General features: G+C 36.1%; 1 protein-coding gene across 1 annotated transcript in view; it reads left to right on the forward strand.

Annotated features, from left to right (window-relative positions):
• LOC106872194 (PDZ and LIM domain protein 7) overlaps window positions 1-11,523 on the forward strand; it is a 54,250-nt gene extending 42,727 nt beyond the window's left edge. Inside the window, exons 2-4 of the mRNA XM_014919093.3 lie at window positions 1,984-2,135; window positions 9,187-9,359; window positions 11,185-11,523. Coding sequence (XP_014774579.1) covers window positions 1,984-2,135; window positions 9,187-9,359; window positions 11,185-11,285 — 426 coding nt within the window. The 3' untranslated portion in view covers window positions 11,286-11,523. The remainder of the gene's footprint in view (window positions 1-1,983; window positions 2,136-9,186; window positions 9,360-11,184) is intronic.
• The last annotated feature ends 16,159 nt before the right edge of the window (window positions 11,524-27,682 follow it).

Genomic DNA, 27,682 nt, shown 5'->3' on the forward strand with positions numbered 1-27,682 from the left:
CACACACACACACACACACACACACACACACACACATCTAGTACCTAGCCTCTGGGTACTAGATTTACTCACAATGACCACATATTTGCAAAATAGGCTTCAAGAGCATTAAATCTATTTTGAATTAAGTTTAATTCAATTCAATTTAATTTTAATTTAATTCCACGTTTTTCTCCCTTGCCATTTTTCTATCTATTACCAAGGCGACAATAGTTTCAAATTTCAGCGCCCAGTCAGCATCCTCAACGGATTGGGGGGGGGGGGGGGGGGCAAGTCGATTACGTTCACTTCAGTGTTCGTTCAACTGGCAATTATTCCATCGATCCCGAAAGGGATGAAAGTCTATCCCGGCAGAATTTGAATTCAGAACGCTAAGCCGGAAGAAATGCCGCTAACCATTATGTCTGGCGTGCTAACGATTCTGGCAGTCAGGCAGCCAGCCTAATAATAATAATAATAATAATAATAATAATAATAATAATAATAATAATAATGATAATAATAATAATAATAATATAATTCTTTATTGCCCACAAAGGGGCTAAACATAGAGGGGACAAACAAGGACAGACAAAGGGACTAAGTTGATTACATCGACCCCAGTGCGTAACTGGTACTTATTTAATCGACCCCCGAAAGGATGAAATGCAAAGTCGACCTCGGTGGAATTTGAAATCAGAACGTAACGGCAGGCGAAATACCGTTAAGCATTTCACCTGGCGTGCTATCGATTCTGCCAGTGCGCTGCCTTAATAATAATAATAATAATAATAATAATAATAATAATAATAATAATAATAATAATAATAATAATAATAATAATAATAATGGTCCTTTCTACTGAAAGCACAAGGCCCCAAATTTGTGGGAAGGGGACTAGTCGATTACATCGACCCCAGTGTTTCACTGGTACTTAATTTATCGACTCCGAAAGGATGAAAGGCAGATTTCAGTTCAGAACGGAGCGACGGGCGAAATACCGCTAAACATTTTGTAATAATAATAATAATAATAATAATAATAATAATAATAATAATAATAATAAATCTTTCTACTAAAGGTACAAGGTCTGAAATTTTGGGGGAGGGGACTAGTCGATTACATCGACCCCAGTGTTTCGCTGGTACTTAATTTATCGAGTCCGAAAAGATGAAAGGCAAAGTTGACCTCGGCGGAATTTGAACTCAAAGTGAAAAGTCGGAAGAAATGCCGCTAAGCATTTTGCCTGACGCGCTGTGGATTCTAACATCTCATCACCTTAAGAGGTAGAATAATAGCAAAATTCTCTGAAGTATTTTGTCTGACTGCCTACCATGCTACCATGCAGACTGTCTGCACGAACCGACGTAAGTAGAGTTGCTATGCGGTTGCTCGATCTATTTGAAACAGTAATCCACTTTCAGTTCTATATTTAAGAGATGAGGAATTATGTACATTATTTACGTCATTTACATTTGACGGATATTTGTCCTCATCTTGGAATGAGAACCCAGGTTCGAAATTTCCCCAAGACACCTGATGAAAGCTGGAGGGTATATCAGCCGAAACGTTGTGTTAGCAACAAACAAGAAGCGGACAAATATCTGTCAAATGTAAATAATGTAAATAACCACTTTATCTCGCTACAAAATCATAGTCTAACCTCTTAAGGAATGAGAAGCACACGACATGATATCTTCCTATATTCTACACCGTGCCTTCCCACCCAATATAGCTTTCAGGAACGCTTCGATCCTGGGTCTACTCAGTCAGATTTGATCTGTGGTTTCTAAAGTATGCAATGCATGTTTAAGGTGTTCATCTATTCTTTTATTTGCTTCAGTCAATTGACTGTGGCCATGCTGGAGCACGGCTTTTTAGTCAAAGAAATAAACTCCTGGAATTATTCTTTGTAAGCCTGGTGCTTATTCTATCTACTAGGAATCGCCACCGACTTAATAATAACAATGTTTGTTTATTTCGTATTTTCTTTTGCATTTCCAGGTGAATCCAAAAGGCCTTTCTGCCAAGTGTGGTCTGAGACCAGGGGACGGAATTTTGGAGATCTGTAATGAAAATGCTACACAATGGAGTCACGATACGGCTAAGGCGGCTATGGTCAGAGCTGGCAACGAGATCGACTTTGTTGTCCAGCGGTAAGTTACTCTTTTACTCACATATATATACACACACACATACATACATACATACATACATACATACATACATACATACATACATACATACATACATACATACAATCCTTTTATATATTAAGACGATATTATATATTAATTTTCAAGGTGACTTTGGCATTCATTTCCCCCACTGAATTCCTACCTTATTCCGTATCGTATTTAACAGGGTTTCCAATTATTTGTCATCTGCGGTATACAGTTTGACGTCATCCATATTCAGCCGATGGTTCATTGATATCTGATATCACGTGTTTTCCGCGTCTATATTGGCTTAGTATGCCAGTTAGAACATAGAGTAAGACAGAAGAGGAGAAAGGAGAGAACGAATTCTCTTTGAGTATTTCTGTTCTGAAAAGGATTATTTGCTTTTTCGTAATTTACTCTTTTGCTTGAATCCGTACAACTGTTTCCCATTTAACCGTGACATTTTTTATGCACCTGCTAGTCATTAGTGTTAACTTACACTGTTAAAAGCCCTCAAATAATCAGTATATGTTATACACGAGTTCTTTAGTCTATGCTTAATGCATTCAGTTATGATTTTAGTACGTCTACATTACCCCGAAAAGAGCATGGGGCCGCGACAATTTCATGCCAGTGGACACGATCTTAGGCTACTTCCATGATTTCTGACCAAGAAAGACCGATGGCTTTCACTTCATCCGCCATGCACCCTTTCCAAGTCTTCTTAGGCCGTCCAATGTTCGCTCTTCTTCTGATTGCCAGTTTAACACACATCTTGCAATGCTGTTTGGAGGTCTCCTTAAAATGTTACCGATCCAACTCCATTTCCTTTCCAGAATTTCTTGATTAATAGGAGTTTGGATCGTTCCTCCTTAATTCCATTTAGTTCCTGGCAATATCCTTTCTGCTCTTCTGAAATTGCGTTGTATCTTTGTTCGCGCGTTTGTTATTCTTAAAAGTATATTAACAATTGCCCTTTATCTAATGCAACCGTATGAAGGATGGAAGTACCGAGTGTTGTCGGCTAGGGAGCCGGATGAGCATATTTCCGCTAGGCACGATAGTTATTGCTAATAATAAAATATTGAAATCATGCCAAAATATCAATCCCTTAGCACAAACTTACGAAAAATTGCTTGCGGTACATCGGCAGTTATGTGTAGAAGTCACATCATCTCATTATACCACCTTCATCAGTACACATAACCCACACCTGATATGTCTTGCATTATTTAATGACTATGTTACCTTTAAGAAGCTATTTTTAATTTTCTAAATCGAGATTCAATGAAGTAGATGGAAGGAGTGTTAAGCTTTCATCTGCCTGTCAGTTCTTTGCAATTAGTGGATGACAACAAAGTCATAGCAGTGGCGTGCCACCTTAGTGACCAACAGCAGTTACATGAAACAACACAGCCAAAAATACGAATTTTACAATATGCATGGCAGTTCCTTGACCAAAATATAATCCATTATGAAGTTGGACTGAAAAATGATAAAGTTGATATACAGTACTCCCGTTATGTAGACTACTTACGATAAATTTATGGTTTCATACTTTATTCCAGTAGATTGTCATAGCATTGCATTCACATGCATAGAATCATAAATGTATGGTGAAACATACTTGCCTTTTTTTTTTCTACGAAATATATTTGTGAAATAAGGTATGTTTTATGCGAGAGTACGACTTATACGTCGGCAAATACTGTATTAGTGCTTTATAGGCAGATTTAAAGCATATAGCTTCGGAAATTAGAAATCTTTTGTTGAGCCATTCAAGTGTTTCTGATCATTTCATTTCAGTGAATCGCTGAGTATCTTTGCAAGCATTTTGTGGATATATGTGAGATGCTTGCAAAGTATCAAGGAGTTTTACCGTTTTTTGTATTATCTATTTTGTATTATCCTTTCTTCAGACTAAGCAATAGAATACTCGTGGATTGAGCGAGCAGAGTTAAGAATTCACATTGTACCGCGGACACATTACAATACTAATGGTATAATTCACAACACCAGCGAAAATCTATTCCGCAGCTTATTTGACACCTTATCTGTAACTTTCCAAAAATGCTAGTACACTTTGTTGTTGCTTGTTCCTTCTCGAGCCCTGTTCGGCTCATAAGGGCCAGTTTCCCGCTTTCATTGGCGTATAGGCTCCCCATCTGGACGGGACGCCGGTCCGTCACAAGTGAGCTGCTTAGATGCAGGAGGAAAGAGCGAGAGAAATTTGTGGCAAAAGAGTCAGCAGAAGTTTGCCACTACCTTCTGCCGGAGCCTCGTGGAACTTAGGTGTTTCACTCATAAAAGCACACATCACCCGGTCTGAGATTCGAACCCCCGATCCCTCGACCGCCAATCCGCTACTCTAACCACTAGGCCATGTGCCTCCACAAGTACACTTTAGTACAAGGCTAAAGCTTGTCAGTATCTCTTGCACTGGAACACAGTTGGGATATTTTGCAGATATCAAAGCGAAGACAAGTTGATAAGTCGTTCTCCCCTTCCCTGATAGTCACCAATAGAGATTTTTGGAACTACAATTGGCAGAGAAATTTGCAGAGAAATTCTATCCGTTTTAGTGGTTAAAATCTGCATATTTGTGGAGATAACAAAAGGAGTTGTAAGCAGTTGATTTCTTCAAGAATGTAAACTGCATTGCAGAACAGATTAGCGAACTCGTTCTTCGTATAACCACCACCACCACCACACCACCACCACCACCACCACCACTACTACTACTACTACTACTACTACTACTACTACTATTACTACTACTACTAATACTACTACTACTGCTGCTGCTGCTGCTGCTGCTGCTGCTACTACTACTACTACTACTACTACTACTACTACTACTACTACTACTACTACTACTACTACTACTACTACAGCTGTAGTTTAGTCGTTTGGATCAGTTATGTGTCAGCAGAAACCTATGATCAGAAGTATTTGAAAATGTATCTAGGATTACCTCACCCAAAGCGTCTTTCTTCCTTCCTTCCTTTATTTCTTTCTTTCTTTCTTTCATTCATTTTTTTTGTTTTTGTTTTCTTTCTTCTGTTGATTTCAGACAGTAGAAAATAATTTCAATGAGATTTGATTTATATTTCTAGCAAATCAAGTGACCACATAGAGGTTTCTTTCCCTGTTGTTCTTGTTGTCAATATGTAATCATATGCTGGCAGAGACGTTAGTACGCCGGGCGAAATGCTTAGCGGTATTTCGTCTGCCGTTACGTCTTGAGTTCAAATTCCGCCGAAGTCGACTTTGCCCTGCATCCTTTCGGGGTCGATAAATAAAGTACCAGTTACGCACTGGGGTCGATGTAATCGACTTAATCCCTTTGTCTGTCCTTGTTTGTCCCCTCTGTGTGTAGCCCCTTGTGGACAGTAAAGAAATAAGAAACGTTAGCACGCCGGGAGAAATGCTTAGCGGTATTTCGTCTGCCGTTACGTTCTGAGTTCAAATTCCGCCGAGGTCGACTTTGCCTTTCATCCTTTCGGAGCCGATAAATTAAGTATCAGTTGGGCACTGGGGTCAATCTAATCGACTGGCCCTCACCTTCCCCCAAAATTTCGGCCCTTGTGCCTAGAGTAGAAAAGAACATGCAAACCATAACAGTAATTACAGCTGTTGTTGTTGTTGCTGGTGTTGATTAGTGGTGGTGCTGGTGGTGGTGGCGGCGGTGGTGGTGGTGGTATTTGCGACGGTGCAGTTGTTACCGAGATAACGTTGCTATTAATAAGTCGGTCAATAGGTACGGCTTTATCGGTCAGATTCCTCTGGAGACGCCTCTCTTTTTATGTTGTTGCTGTCGCTGTTGTTGTTGGTGTTGTTGTTGGTGTTGTTGTTGGTGTTGTTGTTGTTGCAGTTGTTGTTGTTGTTGCAATTCTTGTTGTTCAGTTCTAAGGCAATGCCATGATCGACCAGACCCACTATCAAAAGATTTCCACACGTGACCAGCACATTGTCATATGCATTGTCATATGCATGTGTTTGTGTGTGTGTGTGTTGGTGTGCGTGTGTTTACATACATACTTGGATACGCACGCACACACACACACGCACACACACACACACGCACATGTACACACGTGCACATACATACACATGGTGTTTAATAACAATATAACTCATCTTTGCATGTATGTCACACTTACCAAATGTATTGAGTGCTACTTTCGTTCTTTCACTCATTCGTGTATTATATATATATGTGTGTGTGTGTGTGTGTATATGTATATATGTATATATATGTATGCATATATATATATATATGTAGATATATATATGTATGTATGTATATATATATATATATATATATATATATATATATATATATATATATATATATGTGTGTGTGTGTGTGTGTGTGTGTGTGAGAGAAAGTTGGCATGTGAAAGCACGTGGTTGGATGTATAAAAGATAATAAGAGTGAAAAAACTACAGAAGGCTTGTGTTACATGGTTAAAGTATATATTTAAATTATGTCAGAAAAATGTTATAAAATTTTTTTGGTATATAAACATTGTATTTGGAGAAATACAATGTTTATATACCCAAAAAATTTTATAACATTTTTCTGACATAATTTAAATATATACTTTAACCATGTAACACAAGCCTTCTGTAGTTTTTTCACTCTTATTATCTTTTATATATATATATATATATATATATATATATATATATATATATATATATATATATGTATATATGTATGTATATATATATGTATGTATGTATGTATGTATGTATGTATGTATGTATGTTTATATATGTGTAGTGGTAGCTAGACGGTTGAATGATCTCCCTTGCAAGAAAGATTATAGAGTAACTTCCCTTTACTAAGTTTCTCGAAGCATCTATGTCATGAGACGTGATTCTTAATTATTCAAGAAGCTTAGCGTCTCTCTTGGAAGTTTCTAGAATATCTAGCGTTCCATTAATAAAAACAACTTGATAACCTTGCTATTCGCTTCTTAGTCGATTAGACTTACAGCCATTTCACGCGATTGCTATATCCGTCTATTTCTCTACGCCACATAACTGAAAGCCACCACTTAGCTGTCATTTCTATATTTCCTATCCCTGAACTTTCTTGTATAGATTACTTCATTCAGCAAGATTCTACATTTTGATTATGTATCATCATCGACCAGTAAATAAATTCTATTTTTATGTAGTAAATATATAGATCTTGAATTTATTCTTTCATCTCTATATGAACTCTTGTAATAATATACACGCAGCCACATCAACAAAGTATACTGACTATATATAATTACTACAAATGTATGTATACATAGCTACATAACATATGTGTATATATATATATATATATATATATATATATATATATATATATATATATATATATATATATATATATATATATATATATATAAAGTGAAGTATATTGCCACTTAAATGTGGCTGACCCCTAGGGGTGGATGTTACTGTTGCTTTTAGCCCCAACAGTAACATCCACCCCTAGGGGTCAGCCACATTTAAGTGGCAATATACTTCACTTTATCGTGCAGTTACTGTTAATACCTCATTTAGAGAATTAACATATATATATATATATATATATATATATATATATATATGTAAGTATGTATACACACACACACACACATATAATTATAAAGAAAAAGAAAGAATTACGTTAATATATGAGTGTGTGAGTGTGTGTGACTACGTGTGTGTATATATATGTATGTCCATATATAGTAGTTAGTGCACTCGGTTCACGATCGTAAGGCTCTCTGAGTTCAATTCCCGGTGACGCGTTGTGTCTTTGAGCAAGACATTTTATTTCACATTGGTCCAGTCCATTCAGCTGGCAAAAATGAGTAGTATCTGTAATTCAAAGGGTCAGCCTTGTTACACTCTGTGTCACGCTGAATCTTCTTGAGAATTACGTGTCTGTGGAGTGCTTAGCCACTTGCACGTTAATTTCGTGAGCAACATGTTCAGCTGATCGGATCAACTGGAACTCTCGTCGGAGTGCCACGTGACCATCGCCCATCTTTCCTTTACTCACGTTATCATCTTTCTTTTCCTGCACAGACGTTCAATGAACTTGACGTCTTTTTCTCTCTCTTCTATCTTTTCTCTTTTCAAAGAAAATATTTCTCTCAGCGTTCACTATTTTCCCTCTCGTTCTGGTCTAACCACCTTCCACTTTTGTTTTCGTTCAGTTTCCTTGTATGTCTCCACTGTCCTGTTTTTGTTCCCAACTTTGACTCTCCATAAATCCTAAATTTTATTTTAGAATTTATGGGAGCAACTCTCTTTGAAAACTCATATAGCCGTTGAATGCGCGAAAGGAGGAGTAGATAGACAGCCAACAACTGATGAAGGGTCGTTTACTTGTCCTGTTTTCCATTTTTTCTCTCGTTTACGTATTTAACTCGTTTGTCTTCGTTTTTCATGTTGTTTATACAGTTGGTGACGTCCTGTACCCATATATGCATATATATATATATATATATATATATATATATATATATATATATATATATATATATATATAGTCATGCATGCGTGTATTTACATACATATAAACATAAGTCTTTCGTTTTTCCTTCTATAATGACGACGTTTTATTTAGATGCTATTTTTAGTAGACACAATGACCATTTTAGAGAATCACAACACCCTCACACCCTCACTTAAACCCTCCACTACCTATGGTGCATAGGCCATCGATGCCTTTTCCCCACTGTCCTCGACCCTGGACTGTCTCCTCTCCCAAGTTTTCCCAGTTTCGATTGTCAACGATGCTTCTGTCACTGTTTTATTTCTAAGGGTGTATGGGTGTTGGCTCTAAGCAAACCAATCTCTAGGAAGAGGTGGCCCGTATTTGTCTGGCTCCTATCCTTTGACCTGTCATGCATGGGAGGAGGTTTTGTACTTCCCTGGCGTAGCTATCAAGGTCATTGGGGCAAACAAACCTCAATGGACAAAACCTTGTGGTGCTCCACCCTACTTTGCTAGGTTTTACTAATTTGTACTTTTCTATATATAATTTCAGAAATGCAGTGACCCCTAAACCACGCAAACCTAAAGGGGAAGCTCATGGTGCTAGTCCACGGTCAGAATTATGTGAAGACAGCATTAACCCCGGTATGAATCAGGGATCAAAATTCAGAGATGTCAAGCCCAAAACTTATCAGGTTATGAAGGACGAAGAGGAAAGTGGAGGAGGTAAGTATTCTCAAACGAAATCAATATATAAACAAACACACAAGCAAATAAATAAACAAGAAAATCCTCTCATCGGTCTTGAACACTAGATTCACCATAGTTTCAACGCGTTCGTATTTATGTATGTGTGTTTGTGTGTGTGTGTGTGTGTGCGTGCGCGCGTGCGCGCGTGTGGATGTGTGCGTGCGTGTGGATGTGTGTGTATATATGTATGTATGTATGTATGTATGCATATATGTATGCCTATACCTTTAGTGTTGACTGTCGATACCATAGCAGAGATTAATAATAATTTTATTTGGGCTGGAGTCATTTATTCTCTTGCTACCCTGCGTTTTGCCTGTGGCTACACAGAGACTTCAGAGACTTTCACACCTTCTGTCAGTACTGACCGACTTAGCGGTGTCAGTCACGAAAGCTATTGAGATATAGACGAGCGGGAATTACAGAGAAACACACACAGAAATAATGCTGAGACAATGACAGCGACAGAAAAAAAAAAAAAACATGCAGAGCGACAGTAAAAAGAGAGGAGCTTCGAGGAAAGCAGGTGGGGAAAACAAAATCTAAACGAAACAACATACATAAGTATACATAGAATGTCTTTCAGATTGACGACAAAATGAAGACAAGTTGCGTGAAGTAACGCTTATAGGAAAAGTTGTGTGCTTGAAGAAATCAAATGTTTTAAAAGAAATATATAGATACACACACATATATGTATGTATGTATATATATATATATATATATATATATATATATATATATATATATATATATATATATATATATATATATACATATATATATATATATATATATATATATATATATATATATATATATATATATATATATATATATATATGTATTATTAATAAATCTCAGGGTAGCAAAAAATTTTAGAAATTCTATTTGCTACCAGTGGTCTAGCGAGAAGAAAAATACTAGTCAATAGACTATATACTATTCATATAAATACATACAGTGTACATTTAAACACATAAGAGAGATGTCCATAATAGGATATCTTACCTGTTAAAAGGAGCAGTCAAACTCCAAACCACAATTAGGAATAATTTCGAAAGGGAATGAAAAATATAAACATTTACGATCTATTTCTTGAACCATGGTTTCAAGCTATTTTGTAGCAAAATAAAATAATATTTTGCAAGGGCAGCTATCATCAGCCGGAAAGCCAAGATTAACAAATAAATAGATGGTAAATGTTTTTATTTTCATTCCCTTTCGAAATTATCCCTAATTGTGGTTTGGAGATTGACTGCACCTTGTAGCGGGTTAGATGTCCTATTATGGACATCTCTCTTATGTGTTTAAATGTACACCGTATATATATATAGAAAAGGGGTTTGTATGATAGTGTATAGAGGAATATATTATTCAAAGGAATTTCAAATCTGTCTGTTTTTTATGTTTTATTTATATTCTTATAATATTAATGTAGGATATAGAATATATAATATATTCAGTAAAATGAAATGAAGTATTGAATGTCTCATTGAATAAATGAAATATTGAATATTGAATATTAAATATTAAGTATTGAAAATTAAGGGACTAGTATGTATATATATTTATGTCTGTGTGTCAGCGCATGCGTGTATAAACATTTATATGCGAACGCGTGTCATGTATATGAACACATACATAAACACTAACATGCATACATCGGATATAAACACACTTATCAATACATACACGTATCAATGCACACCAAACACATTTTGATGAGTTACAATTACTTATAGATGATATGTTACCAAAATATTTCATAATGAATTCTTGGCTTGATTTTCTTTTAAAGGAGCCCCACCTGCTTCCATATTTGGTCGAAAGAAAGAAGATCGCTCAAAATACCTGAAAGAAGACAAGAAAACTATCCAAAAGGCATTTGGTCAGTCTTAGAGGCGACGTTATTGGGTGAATATTGTGGCAATATTGCAATGGCAAAGCTTCTCTTCAAATCTTCTTTTGTACACGGACTCTCATTTAAATATCTGTATACTAATGAATAATTTATTAAGCAATGTCCATTAAAAACAAAACAGAACAAAACGAAACGAAACAAAGCAACAAAAAAAAGTTAGAGAGGGAAATATACAGAGAAATAAATTAACGAATTTATAGACATTAAAGCAGCAAATTGGTTTTTGTACACATTCACGTCGTTAATTGTGTATGTAATATATATATATATATATGTGTGTATATATATATATATATATATATATATATATATATATATATATATATATATATATATATATATATATATATATACATATATATATATATATAATACATACATACATGCATATATATATATATATATATATATATATATATATATATATATATATTTATAAATATATGGAGGTATATGTGTATGTATGCTTGTATGTATGTATGTCACGCTGAAGATAGGTAACTACATATTGGATTTTGTACGCAAAAGACATAGTTAAATTGTAATTATATACTCAAATATAATGAGTTATGAATAAATGTAATTCTCATTGTTTTATAGCTTGGTTAATATTGACAGAAAGTACGAAATCAGCATCAAATTTTACTGTGGTCACTTCAGTTGATGCAACAAGTCGCATCAAGGGAAATAACTCCATGTGCACCTTTAGTTCTAAGGGAATTAACTCTAAATTATTTAGTATTCATTTTCTTTCTATTCAATAAGAATTTACTGATATTTGTTCCATTTCACTTCCCTTATCTTATCTCACTATTTATTTACTGTAATTTATTGTGATCTTAACAATCGCGTAAATATTCTGTATATTTAAAACCTGTATTTAATCCTAATATATATAAACACACAATATTTATTTCCAACCAATGAATTATTTAAGGCAATATATGAGCTCTAGGCATCCAAGAACGTGACTTGGTAACTGTTACTGCGGGTGAAGCGATAAGCGATCAGATGATCGCTTGGTTGTTTGTTGACATTCAGAAGCTATTGATGGTTCGAACTTTCCAGTGAAACTAAGAACTGAGCTAAATTTGTTTGTTTGAAAGCTTGTTTATTGATATTTTCATCCTGTTTTAACAATAAAAAAAAAAACTTAAAAGAACAATTGAGTTTGTTGTATCTTTTTTTTATCTCATTATTTAATTGTTTTATCTCGACATTTACTATAGAGACTGAGAAAAGTTCATTCTTCCCAAAAACTTCGGTAAAAGTTGATCTATGAAAGAATATGTAGATAATGTTTAGATATAAAACTTGCAACGAAGAGAAAAGGCTGAATGTTGTTCGTTAAGAAAGTATATTACTGTAATCCCTCGACTATCGTGGGTGTTGCGTTCCAAGAGCATGACAGCATCAATTTCATAATGGCCGAGTCCTAAGGAATAATAGATGACTCCGTATATATGATGTTTGACCACTGATTCACAATGTATGATTGCATGCAAACTGAAAAGGGAGCTTTTATGTCTTGGCTTCACCTGCTAGGAATAATTACCAAATCTCCGATAGATCACACTCTACTGTTTTAAATAGAGACATGATTTTGGATAGTCTGTCCCTTTGTGGGATGGTCATGGATTAATTACATTTGATGTTATATCTGCTGGATTGGAACTAAACAGCGTGATTTTATACGGGCTAACAAGAGACGGAGCTTGCATGTGATCACTCGATATGCTAGAAATAGAAGCTAAAGTTAAGTGAAATAACATCATGTCGACTTGAAAAAAAAAAAAAAAAAGGGAAAAACATAATGTAATCTGGAATGCATTTAGAACTTAGAACGTAACGGCAGACGAAATACCGCAAAGCATTTCACTCGGCGTGCTAACATTTCTTATTTCTTTACTCCCCACAAGGGGCCACACACATTTTGTCAGCAAAGAAAAAAAAATGAGACTGTGAAATTTGAAACATCTTTGATTTTATGTTCGATCAAGAATGATTCGGGACAAAATTGCTGCGGTTGCTACTACTACTACTACTACTACTACTACTACTACTACGACTTTGCTTCTTACAACTTCTAAATTAAAAAAAAAAGTTCACTGAGTTTCATTTCATTGTCTGTAAGCGTAGGATTTACCGTATTTTAACGTGTATAAGGAACCCCCTAATTTTTTTTTGGGGGGGGGGCTTAAAAAGGTTTTGTAAGGGACTATGGTACTATCACCGTGTAAGAAACTCCCACATTTTTTAAACCTAATTTTTGACAAAAGCAGTTTCTTTATACACGTTAAAATACGATATATTAATAAAAAAACGGAAACAGTAAAAAAAACACAATTAAGGAATTATGAAATTGGGAATTGTCTTCTCTTTGAAGTAAGTCATAAAGAGTTATTTCCCTTACCTGTAGCGACTAATGCCTAGTGTTTAGCTATTTCTTGTCATTCTAACAGTAAGTATTTATTCTTTATTTTATAACAGAGTAAAACTCCATCTCTGTTACGAACATATTTCTTCCCTAATCAAGATTAAAATTTAATCCAAATCTATAAGCACACACGTATATAAAGACATGATATTTATTTTCAACTAATGAACTATTTAAGGCAATATGTGCGCTCTAGAAGGTGGCGAGCTGGCAGAAACGTTAGCACGTCGGGCGAAATGCTGAGCGGTATTTCGTCTGCCGTTACGTTCTGAGTTCAAATTCCGCCGAGGTCGACTTTGCCTTTCATCCTTTTGGGGTCGATAAATAAAGTACTAGTTATGCACTGGGGTCGATGTAATCGACTTAGTCGCCTTGTCTGTCCCTGTATGTTTAACCCCTTAGAAATGTTAGCACGCCGGGCGAAATGCTTAGCGGTATTTCGTCTGTCTTTACGTACTGAGTTCAAATTCAGCCGAGGTCGACTTTGCCTTTCATCCTTTTAGGGTCGATAAATTAAGTACCAGTTACGTACTGGGGTCGATCTAATCGACTGGCCCCCTCCCCCAAAATTTCGGGCCTTGTGTATAGAGTAGAAAAGAATATGTGCGCTCTAGGCTTCCAAGAACGCGTTTTGGTAACTGTTACTGCGGCTAAAGCGATCACATGATCGCTTGGTTGTTTGTTGACATTTGGAAGTTATTGACTGTTCGAACTTTCCAGAATTAAGGAGTACAAAACCTAATATTCAGTTGTAAAGTTTTCCTCATGGTTTCGGATTCTGTCCCACTGCATGGCACCTTGGCCAAATATCTTCTGCTATAGACTCGGACCGACCAAAGTCCTGGAGTGAATTTCTTAGACAGAAACTGATAGAAGCCCATTGTATATATGTATATGTATATATCTATCTGTGTGTGTGTGTGTGTGTGTATTTGTCCTCACCACCTGCTTGACAACCGGTGCTGATGTGTTTACGTCCCCGCAAATCAACGGTTCGACAAAACAGACCGATACAATAAGTACCTGGGGTTTATTTGTTCGACAAAATCCCTTCAAGACGGTGCCCCAGCGTGGCCGCAGTCAAATGACTTAAACAAGTACAAAATACAGTAATCACTCACCATATCGCGATTCACCTATCGCGCTCTCAGTACATCGCGGATTTTTCTAGCTAATATATGTAAATTTATATCGCGGAGTCCTCAGTATATTGCAGGTTTCTGCGGCCGATAAGGTATTTATATTTTTTTAGATTTTAATTATTTCTGTAGCAAAATAAGCAATTTCACGCCTAAAAATCGATAAATTAATAAATGAAAATACAGTACAGAACTGTACTGTATAACACATCAATTAAAATATATTAAAAGAAAATACATAGTGTACAGTAGGTGAGTAAACAAAGAATCGCACGTACTATATGGAAAACGAAACTCAGGAGGCGAGTGTGAGATGTTGTTTTGTATTTATAATAAAATAAATATACACAAATTTTAAAGATAATTAAAAAATTATTCTGTACAGTACTGTTATACTTCGCGGATTTTCACCTATCGCGGGAGATTTTGGAACGTAACACCCGCGATAGTCGAAGGATTACTGTATTATACTTTAAAACACAATAATGTAATAAAGTTTTATTTTTTAAATTTTTTTGTTTATTATACAACAGAAAATTAATTAAATGAAACAGCAAAAACTATTATGCTGGATTATAAGTCGCTAGAGCGTTGGATAGATTTCCTTGTGGTACTTGTGCTGATTCAGAGTTCAAATAACACTGCGGTCATCTTTGCTATTATTTTTTCGAGGTCGATAAATAAAATACCGGTGATGCATTGAGATTGATTCCTCTCTATCTCTCATTCTGTTAGTCCCCTTTGAAAGAAATCGGCTGTAGGCGGACCTGGAGAGAAAGGGCTTTACCAGGTCTAAACATGTTGAAGATACACTGTATGTTACGGTGGCCTCCCTTCGTGTCCACCAGGAGTTGAGGGCCTACGGCAAGGCACGCCACATCAGATTAAAGTCGATTAGCTAATCTTGTAGCATTTGTGCAACATTACGTGCACATGGCGTTTTTGATATAATTCAGGCCCCAAAATTGTGATGCATATTATGCATAATATATACAATCATACATGTTGGCCGTCTACTCGTGACCGAGGAAGACCATTGCTGACCTTTTGGGACATTGTGTGTTCTAGGACTAACTTATGTTTTGCATTTGCTGCTCCGTTGGTGGCTAATGAGCCCTGCTCTTGACAAGCATACACGATTGCAAACATTGCAAACCAAGCTTTCTCCATTCACTACGCCAGCAGTGCGCTTTCGAGCAGCACGCTTAAATTCTTCATGCAGAATACGTGCTCTTTCAAAGGTGTCGACCACCTCCTTAACCTGCTTCCTCCATCTGTGGCAATGACAGGCATTGCTCTCCCAGTCGGTCACCTGCATATCACAGGCCTTTAATGAGTACATACATACATACATACATACATACATACATACATACATGATGTATTTTTATAAAATATGTATATAAATATATATCATGTATATAATAGTGCCACCAAGTACTGTCTGCAACTCATCATTCTACGGAATAGCCAATTACACAAACAGCCAGTGAAACACTATTAAACATTAGTCAACAACCAGCACAACAACACGACCGTCCATCTCGCCATCCATTTATCCATGCATCGTGCCAGGTAACCAGCCAACAACCTATCCAGTCAGCCAGCCAGCAAACCAGTCAGTCAGTCAGTCAACTCGGTTCTACTTAAAAAAAAATGCAAAACAAAATAACAAAAACAAAAACAGACACAAACAACAACAGTAATAATAATAGGTTTCAGAACCTCAGTATTAACAAAGTTTGGTCATCCAAATAGAAGGGAATTTGCAAGAGAAAAATTTCTTCAGCGAAACTGGTCAAACTTTCGTTAGCATGTCCGACCACTTAAAGTTCCATTTCCATTGATAAAACTATTATTTCTGGCCGCTTCCATTGCTGAAGAACTCCCTTTCAATTCATACCGCATGCAGTGTCTCTTATGGGTTTGGTCTAAACTCATTTTAAAAGGGTCAAATCGATGTGAATGCAACCACTGTGGCATAAAGTAATTTTCCCAGTGAGAAAAGGTAAAAAAAAAAAAAAAGCGGGGTTGGGCAACAACATTAGAATGTAAAAATTATTGCTTATTTTACGGTAAGTATTGGAAAAAAAAATCTCTGAGTGATCATGTCAAAAATGCGACAAGACTTTCTTTCCAAAACTAAGACATACAAAATAAATGAATGAATGAATAAATAAATAAATAAATAAATGGGTAGTTATGGCTACAAGAATGCATTTGATGATAAGTTTTCTCGATCAGAGGCTAAACAACGACAACAACAACGACGACGACGACGAGGAAGATAAGGACGACATTAACAACAACAATAACAACAATAACAGCAGCAGCAGCAACAACAACAACAACACGGTAATATGAAATGAAAGAAGTACAAATGGCCGCCAGAAGTAGTTATAAATAACTGACAAATGTTTCGTTTGAATATTGTTGAAATGAATTTTTTTTCTTCCAGCCAAATCTGTCACACTACACACTGGGAAATGAAGAGTGAAATAAGTGCTAATGTACTAAAATATTTCCAGAGCAGTAACATCAATCAATGAACAGCTTAAAACGGGATTGATCGAGTTGTTTGATGAGAAGAGTCACGTATATTTATTTACCTTTTACTCTTTTACTCTTTTACTTATTTCAATCATTTGACTGTGGCCATGCTGGAGCACCGCCTTTTAGTCGAGCAAATCGATCCCAGGACTTATTCTTTGTAAGCCTAGTACTTATTCTATCGGTCTTGTTTTGCCGAACCGCTAAGTTACGGGGGCCGTAAACACACCAGCATCGGTTGTCAAGCGAAGTTGGGGCGACAAACACAGTCACACAAACATATACACACACATACATACATACATACATACATACATACATACATACATACATACATATGTATATATATATATATATATATATATATATATATTCTCGTATCTCTTTTTCCTCCTTGTGCGCGCGAGCAGCATCTTTGGTTACTATGGAAACACAGCTTTTCGCCATGTTGATGTGAAAAATACTCGCTTCTGATTGGCTAAAATACCCAAATTCTGAAAATCTTAAAGGCTAATAACTTTTTAATTACGGATTTATAGGGAAAATGAATTTCATTTTCATAATTAGTATACAAAACTTTATCCATATACGAAATTTGAAAACAACTGGAGCAAAACTGTAAACAGTGACAAAAACCACAAAGATTCCTACATTATTTTATTCAGTAAAATATATGGATTAATCTCTGCCCGTTGAAGACTGACATTGGGCCTTCAATTTCTGCAGTTAATACATTAATGTCTGGTTGGTATAGGCGTACCGAAAGGAAGCAAGGGATTTTGAACAAGGCTTAAATCAACCGGTGGCTAGGAAGGTAACTCAAAGCAAAAAAGAAAAAAAACATTGAAATAGGTTGATGCTCTAGAATTCCAGTTCTTATGAGATGAAGGAACAGATAAACTATGCTGTTTCGGTCTTATTAGACCTCCTCAGTGAAGCATAATAATTCATGTGTTTGTCAGACTGATAGGGATAAAAGAACACATACACACACCACACCAGCAACACTTACGCATATATATATATATATGTATGTATGTATGTATGTATGTATGTATGTATGTATGTATGTATGTATGTACGTACATATCTATCTCTCTCTCTCTCTCTCTCTCTCTCTCTCTCTATATATATATATATATATATATATATATATATATATATATATATATATCTACATTTATATATATATATGTATCTATAAAAATATATATAAGGGAGGCCAGTAGGTGGACTGCTAATGTGCTAGAATAAGATCACATGTCATGTTATAATCTTCTTCTAGCACATTAGCAGTCCACATAGTGGCCTCCTTTTTATATATTTTTATAGATACATATACAATAATCATTTGGGACCTCAGATATTTTTTTCTGAATCTCCCTGATTCTTTTAATGTGCTTATTCCCTGGTAATAAATTGATATCTTTACGGCAAAACTGCATCCAGGGAGAAATAGAAGCGATGAAAAGAGAAGAGTGTGGAAGAGAGAGTGAGAGGGAGAGAGAGAGAAAGAGAGAGAGAAAAGAGAGAGAAGAGAGAGAGAGAGAGAAAAGAGAGAGAAGAGAGAGAGAGAGAGAGAGAGAGAGAAAAGAGAGAGAAGAGAGAGAGAGAGAGAGAAAAGAGAGAGAAGAGAGGGTGAGTGATAGAGGGAGAGAAATGAAGGAGAGGTAGAGAAGTAGACGAAAAATGAGAAAAAAAAAAAAAAGAGTAACCGTAAAATGAAAAGTAGATATGTCAGTGAACAGCTGTAATTTCTGCCCTGGGCAGTTGGCCTTGATGTAAAAGATAGATAGATAAATAAATAAATAACAAAGACAGACAGACAGACAGAAAAAAGAGGTCGACCAGAAGTTCATACCGTAAGCCATACACTGACTTTTTGTTTTTTGCAACAGTGGAAACTCTTTGTAAGGAAACTTTCTTTTTACCGGAATGTTCAGTATATACTGCCGTGTTTCTGTATGTTTGAAATTCTCCGAAGATTATATATCAAAACCACATGGTTGACTATTGGATATATAACGATAATTTACGAAACTTATTCCACTCATTCATTTCTATATGGAAGATGAGTTTTAAAGAAAAATAATTTTTGTCAGTGAACAGGTCGCGGTCTCAAAGTGACGAAAATATTTTGGCAAATTAAATTTAAATGTTGAAATGTGTTTTTAAATGGCTTTCGTGTGATTTTAAATGGCTTAATAAACACCTTCCACGATGCAATTGTTTTTGTTTCAGCGCACGATCTCAGATCAGGTCACTTGCTATGCAAGTACATCTCCGTAAAATTTCTTTTTGTTTTTTTTCGTATATATATATGGTGGGGTGTGTTTGGGTGTGTGGGGGGTGTATACTATATATCACTGTGTGTGTGTGTGTGTGTATACATATATACGGCTGTGTGGTAAGTAGCTTGTCCACATGGTCCTGGATTCAGTCCCACTGCGTGGCACATTGAGTAAGTGTCTTCTACTATAGCCTGGGGCTGACCAAAGCCTTGTGAGTGGATTTGGCAGACGGAAACTGAAAGAAGCTCGTCGTATATGTATTGATATCTATATGTATATGTTTGAGTGCCTGTGTTTGTCCCCGCCCACCATCGCTTGAGAAGCGATATTCGTTTGTTTACATCTCCGTAACTTAGCAGTTCGGCAAAAGAGACTGATAAAACCAGCACTAGGCTTACAGACAATAAGTCCTGGGGTCGATTTGTTCGACTAAAGGTGGTGCTCCAGCATGGCCGCAGTCAAATGACAAACAAATAAAAGAATAAAATAATATATACATATATATATATATATATATACATATGTATATATACATATATATATATATACACACACACACATATATATATATATATATATGTATGTGTGTGTGTGTGTGTGTGTGTGTCTGTGTATAGGTGTGTGTGCGTGTGCGCGTATATGTGCGCCGGCAGTTGAAATGTATACCAGGAGAGTGTTCGTATCAGCTTGTGTTGAGTGTGCGCAGGACATTGAACAATCAAACCTCACGCAACTTATATTGCCGTTCATAAATATGTAGATGAATTTGTGAATTATCGAATATAATTTTGATAAATATACCATGCGAGAAGAGATAAGAAGTTAATAAGCTTCATTCAGCTATTCATAAACACTGCTTCATCAAAGACGAGTAATCCCCTTGTTAGCTTTATATGCGTCTTAATAATGTTTTGATTTGATAGTGTCCCTCCAGTGGAAGCACTTCAGCTTGATCGTCAGTTCGTTGACACGTGACTGTGTCTATGTGTGTATGTGTGCTTTGTATGTTTATATAAATGATGCATGCGTGCGTGCATGTGTGCGTATCTGCGCGCACACACGCACACACGACACGCACACATACATATCTACGCGCTGCCCACACACGTATTCACATCGTTATCAATATCACTGTAATATATATATATATATATATATATACCGGAGTAAGCACATGAAATGTGCAACAAGGTGGAAAAAAGAGTACTCAAATACCAGAGGTAGAGTAATATGCTTTATTTAAAAGCAGCAGAAATATAACAAAAAAAACCGTTACTCTGAGTTTCACGTTCCCGTTCATCGAACAGTTTTTTTTTCTAACAAAACTGTCCGATGAACGGGAACGTGAAACTCAGAGTAACAGTCTTTTGTTATATTTCTGCTGCTTTTAAATAAAGTATATATATATATATATATATATATATATATATATATATATATATATATATATGTTTATATATCTATATATAAATACACACACGCATATATATATACATACATATATATCATAATAATAATAATAATAGATGTCTGATTTACTTTTGAGATATTGGTCTATATATATATGTGTGTGTGTGTGTGTGTGTTGTCGATAACACTTAAAAGGTGCTTCTTTTTCACTCCTGGAGCTTTAGTCAAGATGAACTGATGTCATCAGAAAGTATCCAACATGCACATAGACGGACAGGCATATATACATATATGCACAAACACGCATGCATACATACATGTACGAGGTGTGTATGACCCTTCAAAGCCTTTGAACCTTGAAGTCTTGTACCTTCATTAGAAGTCTTGTACCTTCATTAGAAGTCTTGTACCTTCATTAGAAGTCTTGTACCATGTTTTGTTTTGTTGAGGCTCAAGACTTTTCATACACCCCTCATACATACATACATACATACATACATACACACACATATACATATATATATATAAACACACACACATATGATAATAATAAAGGTGACTTATTCGTAAAAGGCAGAACTATATACGTCACTAAACAACTCCTAGCAACGAGAATAGGAGTTGTTTGACTCTTATTTCTAGCAATGCTGTTGCTAACCAGCACCCTTAGTCAACTTAGTGACGTATATCTATCTATCTATCTATCTATCTATCTATCTATCTATCTATCTATCTATCTATCTATCTATCTATCTATATATCTATATATATATATATATATATATATATATATATATATATATATATATATATATATATATATATATATATATATATATAAAATAACGAAGGCGAACTTTTTTGAACAATGAAAAAAAAAACAAACAGAGAACCGAGACATGCACCATAAAGAACATTCTCTTCATCAGTTGTCCCTGTTTCATCTACTCCGCGTTTCGAACACCCCATCAGAAGGAACGCTACCTTATCACGGTTGAACTGCTTGCGTGTTTCTGATTCAGAGGGCAATGCTGGTGAGAGATTAGGCTCTTGACAGGATCACTAATACCAGACTGACCGAAGAGTAGGATCCAGATGAAGGATCCATCTTTCCTCGAGCCTAACGGGGTGGACTTGAGGCTATCAATCGGAAACCGCAATTTTTACGGAAACTACAATTATTCTAACTATTTTGCGACCCAGTACTCCTTACGGAATAATGTGAACTAACTAACTATATATACGCACACGAATATATTTCAGGCACTCAATGTAAGATACAAATTTCTGTGTAATCATGTTAAATTGTAAACTTCATCGCTTAACTGTTATTTTGGCTTTTAACCTTGGCTGACTGTATGTACAACAAAATATAGATCGCAAGCCATAATACAGGGTATTCGAGCTAAATTCGATAGTTTTTATGCTCCCTTTTTTCCCCAGAAACAGCTGATATATTGATGAACAGCCAACGGCGTTGGAGAGATTAATGGGACATTATATTTTCCTTTTCCTTTCATGCACATCGCCAAATTTAGCCGGAACACCTTGTAGAATGCACGAAATAAAATTACGTAGGAAAACATTAACTGTCAACGTTACAGTTTTATATACAAAAATGAAGAGAATGACGAATGACACGCAAAATAAATCATAAAATCTGGTAGGACTTCACTGTTTTATAATTTTAAAATCTATCGTGGACGAATGTATTAGTGATAACTATATCCCCATGACATTTTGCGACCTGCTGTGATTTTGTTATTGCCAGCATTCTGATGAAGAGGCTGAGAAAGTCTTAAAACATCAATGGACTAATGGATTTAGGAATGTTTCTGCTTTAAACTAAATATAAAGGGTTAACAAAGGAAATATAAAAATCCTTAATAAAAAGCATCAAACTCGAGCAACCTCGGGTTATTAATATAGCGTGCGCGCGCGCGCACACACACACACACACACACACACACACACACACGCATAGACAGAAATTTTTCTAGTGTAAACTAACGACAGTTTATATGTAGATATGTATAATATGTATATGTATATTTTTTTTTCTTTTATCTTTTTAGTTTCAGTCATTTGACTGCAGTCATGCTGGAGCACCGCCTTTAGTCGAGCAAATCAACCCCAGGACTTATTCTTTGTAACCCTAGTACTTATTCTATTTTTGCCGAGCCGCTAAGTTACGGGGACGTAAATACACCAGCATCGGTTGTCAAGCGATGGTCGGGGGACAAACACAGACACACAAACATATATATGACGGGCTTCCTTCAGTTTGTGTCTACCAAATCCACTCACAGGCTTTCCCAAAGTGCCACACAGTGGGACTGAACCCAGAAGAATACAAAAAACCATGGCTAACCAAAATGGTCCATTTTGACTTAGCCATATATATATATATATATATATATATATATATATATATATACACTGTATATATATGTGTGTGTGTGTGTATCTGTCTGTCTGTCTGTGCGTGTCTGTCTGTGTGTATGTGTCTGTCTGTCTGTGCGTATGTGTCTGTATAGGCTTGTATGCGTTTGTTTGTCCCCCCACCATCGATTGACAACCGATGCTGGTGTGTTTACGTCCCCGTAACTTAGCGGTTTTGCGCGAAAGAGACCGATAGAATAAGTACTAGGCTTACAAAGAATAAGTCCTGGGGTCGATTTGCTCGACTAAAGGTGGTACTCCAGCATGGCCACAGTCAAATGAAACAAATAAAAGAATAAAAGAATATATATATATATACACTACAACCACCGGCACTCCATCAATTACGACGACGAAGGATCCTGTTGATTCGATCAACGGAGTAGACTGCTTGTGAAATTAATGTGCAATTGGCTGATGACTCCACAGACACGTGTACTCTTCTCAGGGATATTCAGTATAATACAGAATGTGACAAGGCTAGCCCTTTGAAATACAGGTACTAGTCATTTTTGCCAACTAGGTGGACTGGAAGAACGTGAAATAAAGTGTCTTGCTCAAGGACACATCACGCCGTCGGGAATTAAACTCATGACCTTGCGACTGCGAGCCGAATACTCTAACCACTGGCTTCCACACAATTTGCTTCTACTAAATTCTTTCACAAGTCATTGATTGGCCCGGGTCATGATAGAAGACATTTCTCCAAGTTGCAATACCGTGGGTCTAAACATCTAAACATGTAATCTCGTGGTTACGAAGCGAACTTGTTAACCATACGACCAGTCCACGCACATTAATGTAACCTTTTTGCTTATTCAAATACGCATAGAGCACAAAGCACACATCGAACATTTGGTTTCAAACTCTGAAAGTCTTTGTTAGCGTTATCAAAATATCTATTCTGCTATTTATAATTTCTTCCTATTACCTTTCAAATCTGAATGTGAATGTACTGTAAATAAAGCATTCTTGTAAAGTACATCAAGTAATACAGTAACCTTTTAAGACTACAATTGATGTATTAACATTAACTAATTAAATTAGGAAAGTTCTTTAATTTCGTTGTATTCTTATCGACTACATAATACAAGATTGTATTATTCTATTGAAATTCATACTTCATTTAGCTTCACGTTTAATCAAGGCGTAATCCTAGATCTGATTCTTTCTGAATGCCACCCACCTAAATTCCATATACTTAATACAATAAGTTAATTTCGTAATTCTTACCTTTATTTATGTTCTAAGTACAAAGGCAAAAACTTAATTCTTCTTCTGTAGACACTTCTAATTACAACTTAATAAAATATTGTAATCTAGAGATTAAATCAAAATTCTAGTAAGCTCAAATCACATCCTCACTATATATAAAAATCTAGATACTTTTGAAATTTATTGTAATTATAAAATTCAGTAGTAATATTTATACAACAATGAAGAAAGCTGCTAATTAATTAGTTGGGAGTATGTAACTTTTACAAAAAGAAAGTAATTATTAAAGTCTACACTAACTAGAAAATTCTCAAAAATTCAAATTTTAATATTTTTTTAATCGAACTGTAGTTTCCAAAATTCTTTTGTTATTGAGACTTCAACCACAAAAAACTACACCTAATTCACTGTGAGATAGCGTTTTTTTTAACACATCAAGGTAGTTAGGGTCCCCTTTATATCTTTTCTGTTCTGTTTCTATCCGTAGTAACTACTGAGTTTTCCATAAAATAGTATTACATTGCTCTTTCCTTCTTCATGTACTCTTTCTCCTGCATTCATGTATGAAGCTCACTTGGTCATGCGTCCCTCACCATTTGAACCTAGTATTTTTTAACTTAAAGAATCTAAAATTCTACTATCCCTCATTTATGTTTCTGCTTTCAGCTATTTACTTGAAAACTGTCTGTGCCCGAAATGCTGCATTTTCCTCTCCTTAAAGCAAGTTAATTGTACCACTTTTTTAATCAATTTCAGTAGCATGTACATGAGGGAATGTCTTCCACTAATAGAAAATAAGTCAATGCCGAATACGGAGTAGTGTTTATATAAGTGGATTTATTCATAATCTTAAAGTATGACCATGATTAAATCAACAAAGCAAGGAGTCGCTATATATTCTTTTATTCTTTTATTTGTTTCATTTGACTGTGGCCATGCTGGAGTACCACCTTTAGTCGAGCAAATCGACCCCAGGACTTATTCTTTGTAAGCCTAGTACTTATTCTATCGGTCTCTTTCGCGCAAAACCGCTAAGTTACGGGGACGTAAACACACCAGCATCGGTTGTCAATCGATGGTGGGGGGACAAACAAACGCATACAAGCCTATACAGACACATACGCACAGACAGACAGACACATACACACAGACAGACACGCACAGACAGACAGACAGACACACACACACACACACATATGTGACGGGCTTCTTTCAGTTTCCGTCTACCAAATCCACTCACAAGGCTTTGGTCAGCCCGAGGCTATAGCAAAAGACACTTGCCCAAGGTGCCTCGCCGTGGGACCGAACCTGGAACCATGTGGTTGGTAAGCAAGCTACTTCAGAGAAGAATATATATGTGTGAGTACGTATGCAAATCTATACACCCCAACACCCACCCAACCCACACACATGCTGAGACACGAGACACGAATCAGTGAGTTGATGAGCTGTAATAGATCGTTGATCCCAGAAAAGGTGCTACGTTTTTCGATCCAATCAATGACCTGTTCTTCATATCATTAGCTTCACATTAAAGCTTATAATGCATTGCTTAATGTTTGTTTTATTGACTTGGTTTGAATGATATTTTACAGCAATAAAATAAAATACTTCATCGATCTAAAACTCGCAAAACACTGAAGAAAAGTCGTTCAACTAATATTCATTATTCTGGATTTCTAAAATAAATAGAACGTAAGAAATTTGCGTGAATAATTGTTGTAATATTTTAGAATTGTAAGGTGGCGAGCTGGCAGAAACGTTAGCACGCCGGGCTATTTCGTCTGTCTTTACGTTCTGAGTTCAAATTCCGCCGAGGTCGACTTTACCTTTCATCCTTTCGGAGTCGATAAATTAAGTACCAATTGCGTACTGGGGTCGATCTAATCGACTGGACCCCTCCCCCAAAATTTCGGGCCTTGTGCCTAGAGTAGAAAAGAATATTTTACAGTTGTGGTACCCATATTTGGTACACTTGAACCAGCAAAAGGCGGCGAGCTGGCAGAAACGTTAACACGCCGGGCGAAATGCTTAGCGGTATTTCGTCTGCCGCTACGTTCTGAATTCAAATTCCGCCGAGGTCGACTTTGCTTTTCATCCTTTCGGGGTCGATTAAATAAGTACCAGTTACGCACTGGGGTCGATATAATCGACTTACTCTCTTTGTCTGTCCTTGTTTGTCCCCTCTGTGTATAGCCCCTTGTGGGTAGTAAAGAAATAACACTTGAACCAGCAAAGTAGTTGCAAAGCACATACGTGTACCGTTATGTTTACATGTCTATATATACATGCATACATTAATTTTGCCCGCAATATCCAACACTTACCCTCCTCCACTACCTCAGCAAGCAAACTCGGTGAGGGGGGGGATTGTTTAGTGGCTGACGATCCCACCTTGCAATAGGTTGTACTGGGTTATATGTTACCAGCAGCCCTCAAAAGCGACCCAGCATATACATACATACATACATACATACATGTATCTCTCTCTGTGTCTCTAAATGTATATATATATATATATATATATATATATGATACGTGACAATTAGTTGGTTGTCATAATAAAACTCAGAGTTTCGGATGCCGGGGCTGAAATGTGCTCCGGCATCTCATCAGTTATTGTGACAAGTTTGTCTTAATAACTGATGAGATACCGGAGCAGACTTCAGCCCCGGCATCCGAAACTCTGAGTTTTATTATGACAACCAACTAATTGTCACGTATCATATTTATAGATAAATTCCTCTATTTTACATAATATCGAAGTCTCATTCATTCTTTTGTTGTCATATTATTAGATATATATATATAGGGAGAATTCACAAAAAAACCCCAAAAGACGAAGACAGGTGATGTAGACAGAAGTGAAAACGTCTTTAACGTTTCGAGCC

The sequence above is a fragment of the Octopus bimaculoides genome, chromosome 9 (assembly GCF_046866305.1).
Source record: "Octopus bimaculoides isolate indiv1 chromosome 9, ASM4686630v1, whole genome shotgun sequence".
In the NCBI taxonomy this organism is placed as follows: domain Eukaryota; kingdom Metazoa; phylum Mollusca; class Cephalopoda; order Octopoda; family Octopodidae; genus Octopus; species Octopus bimaculoides.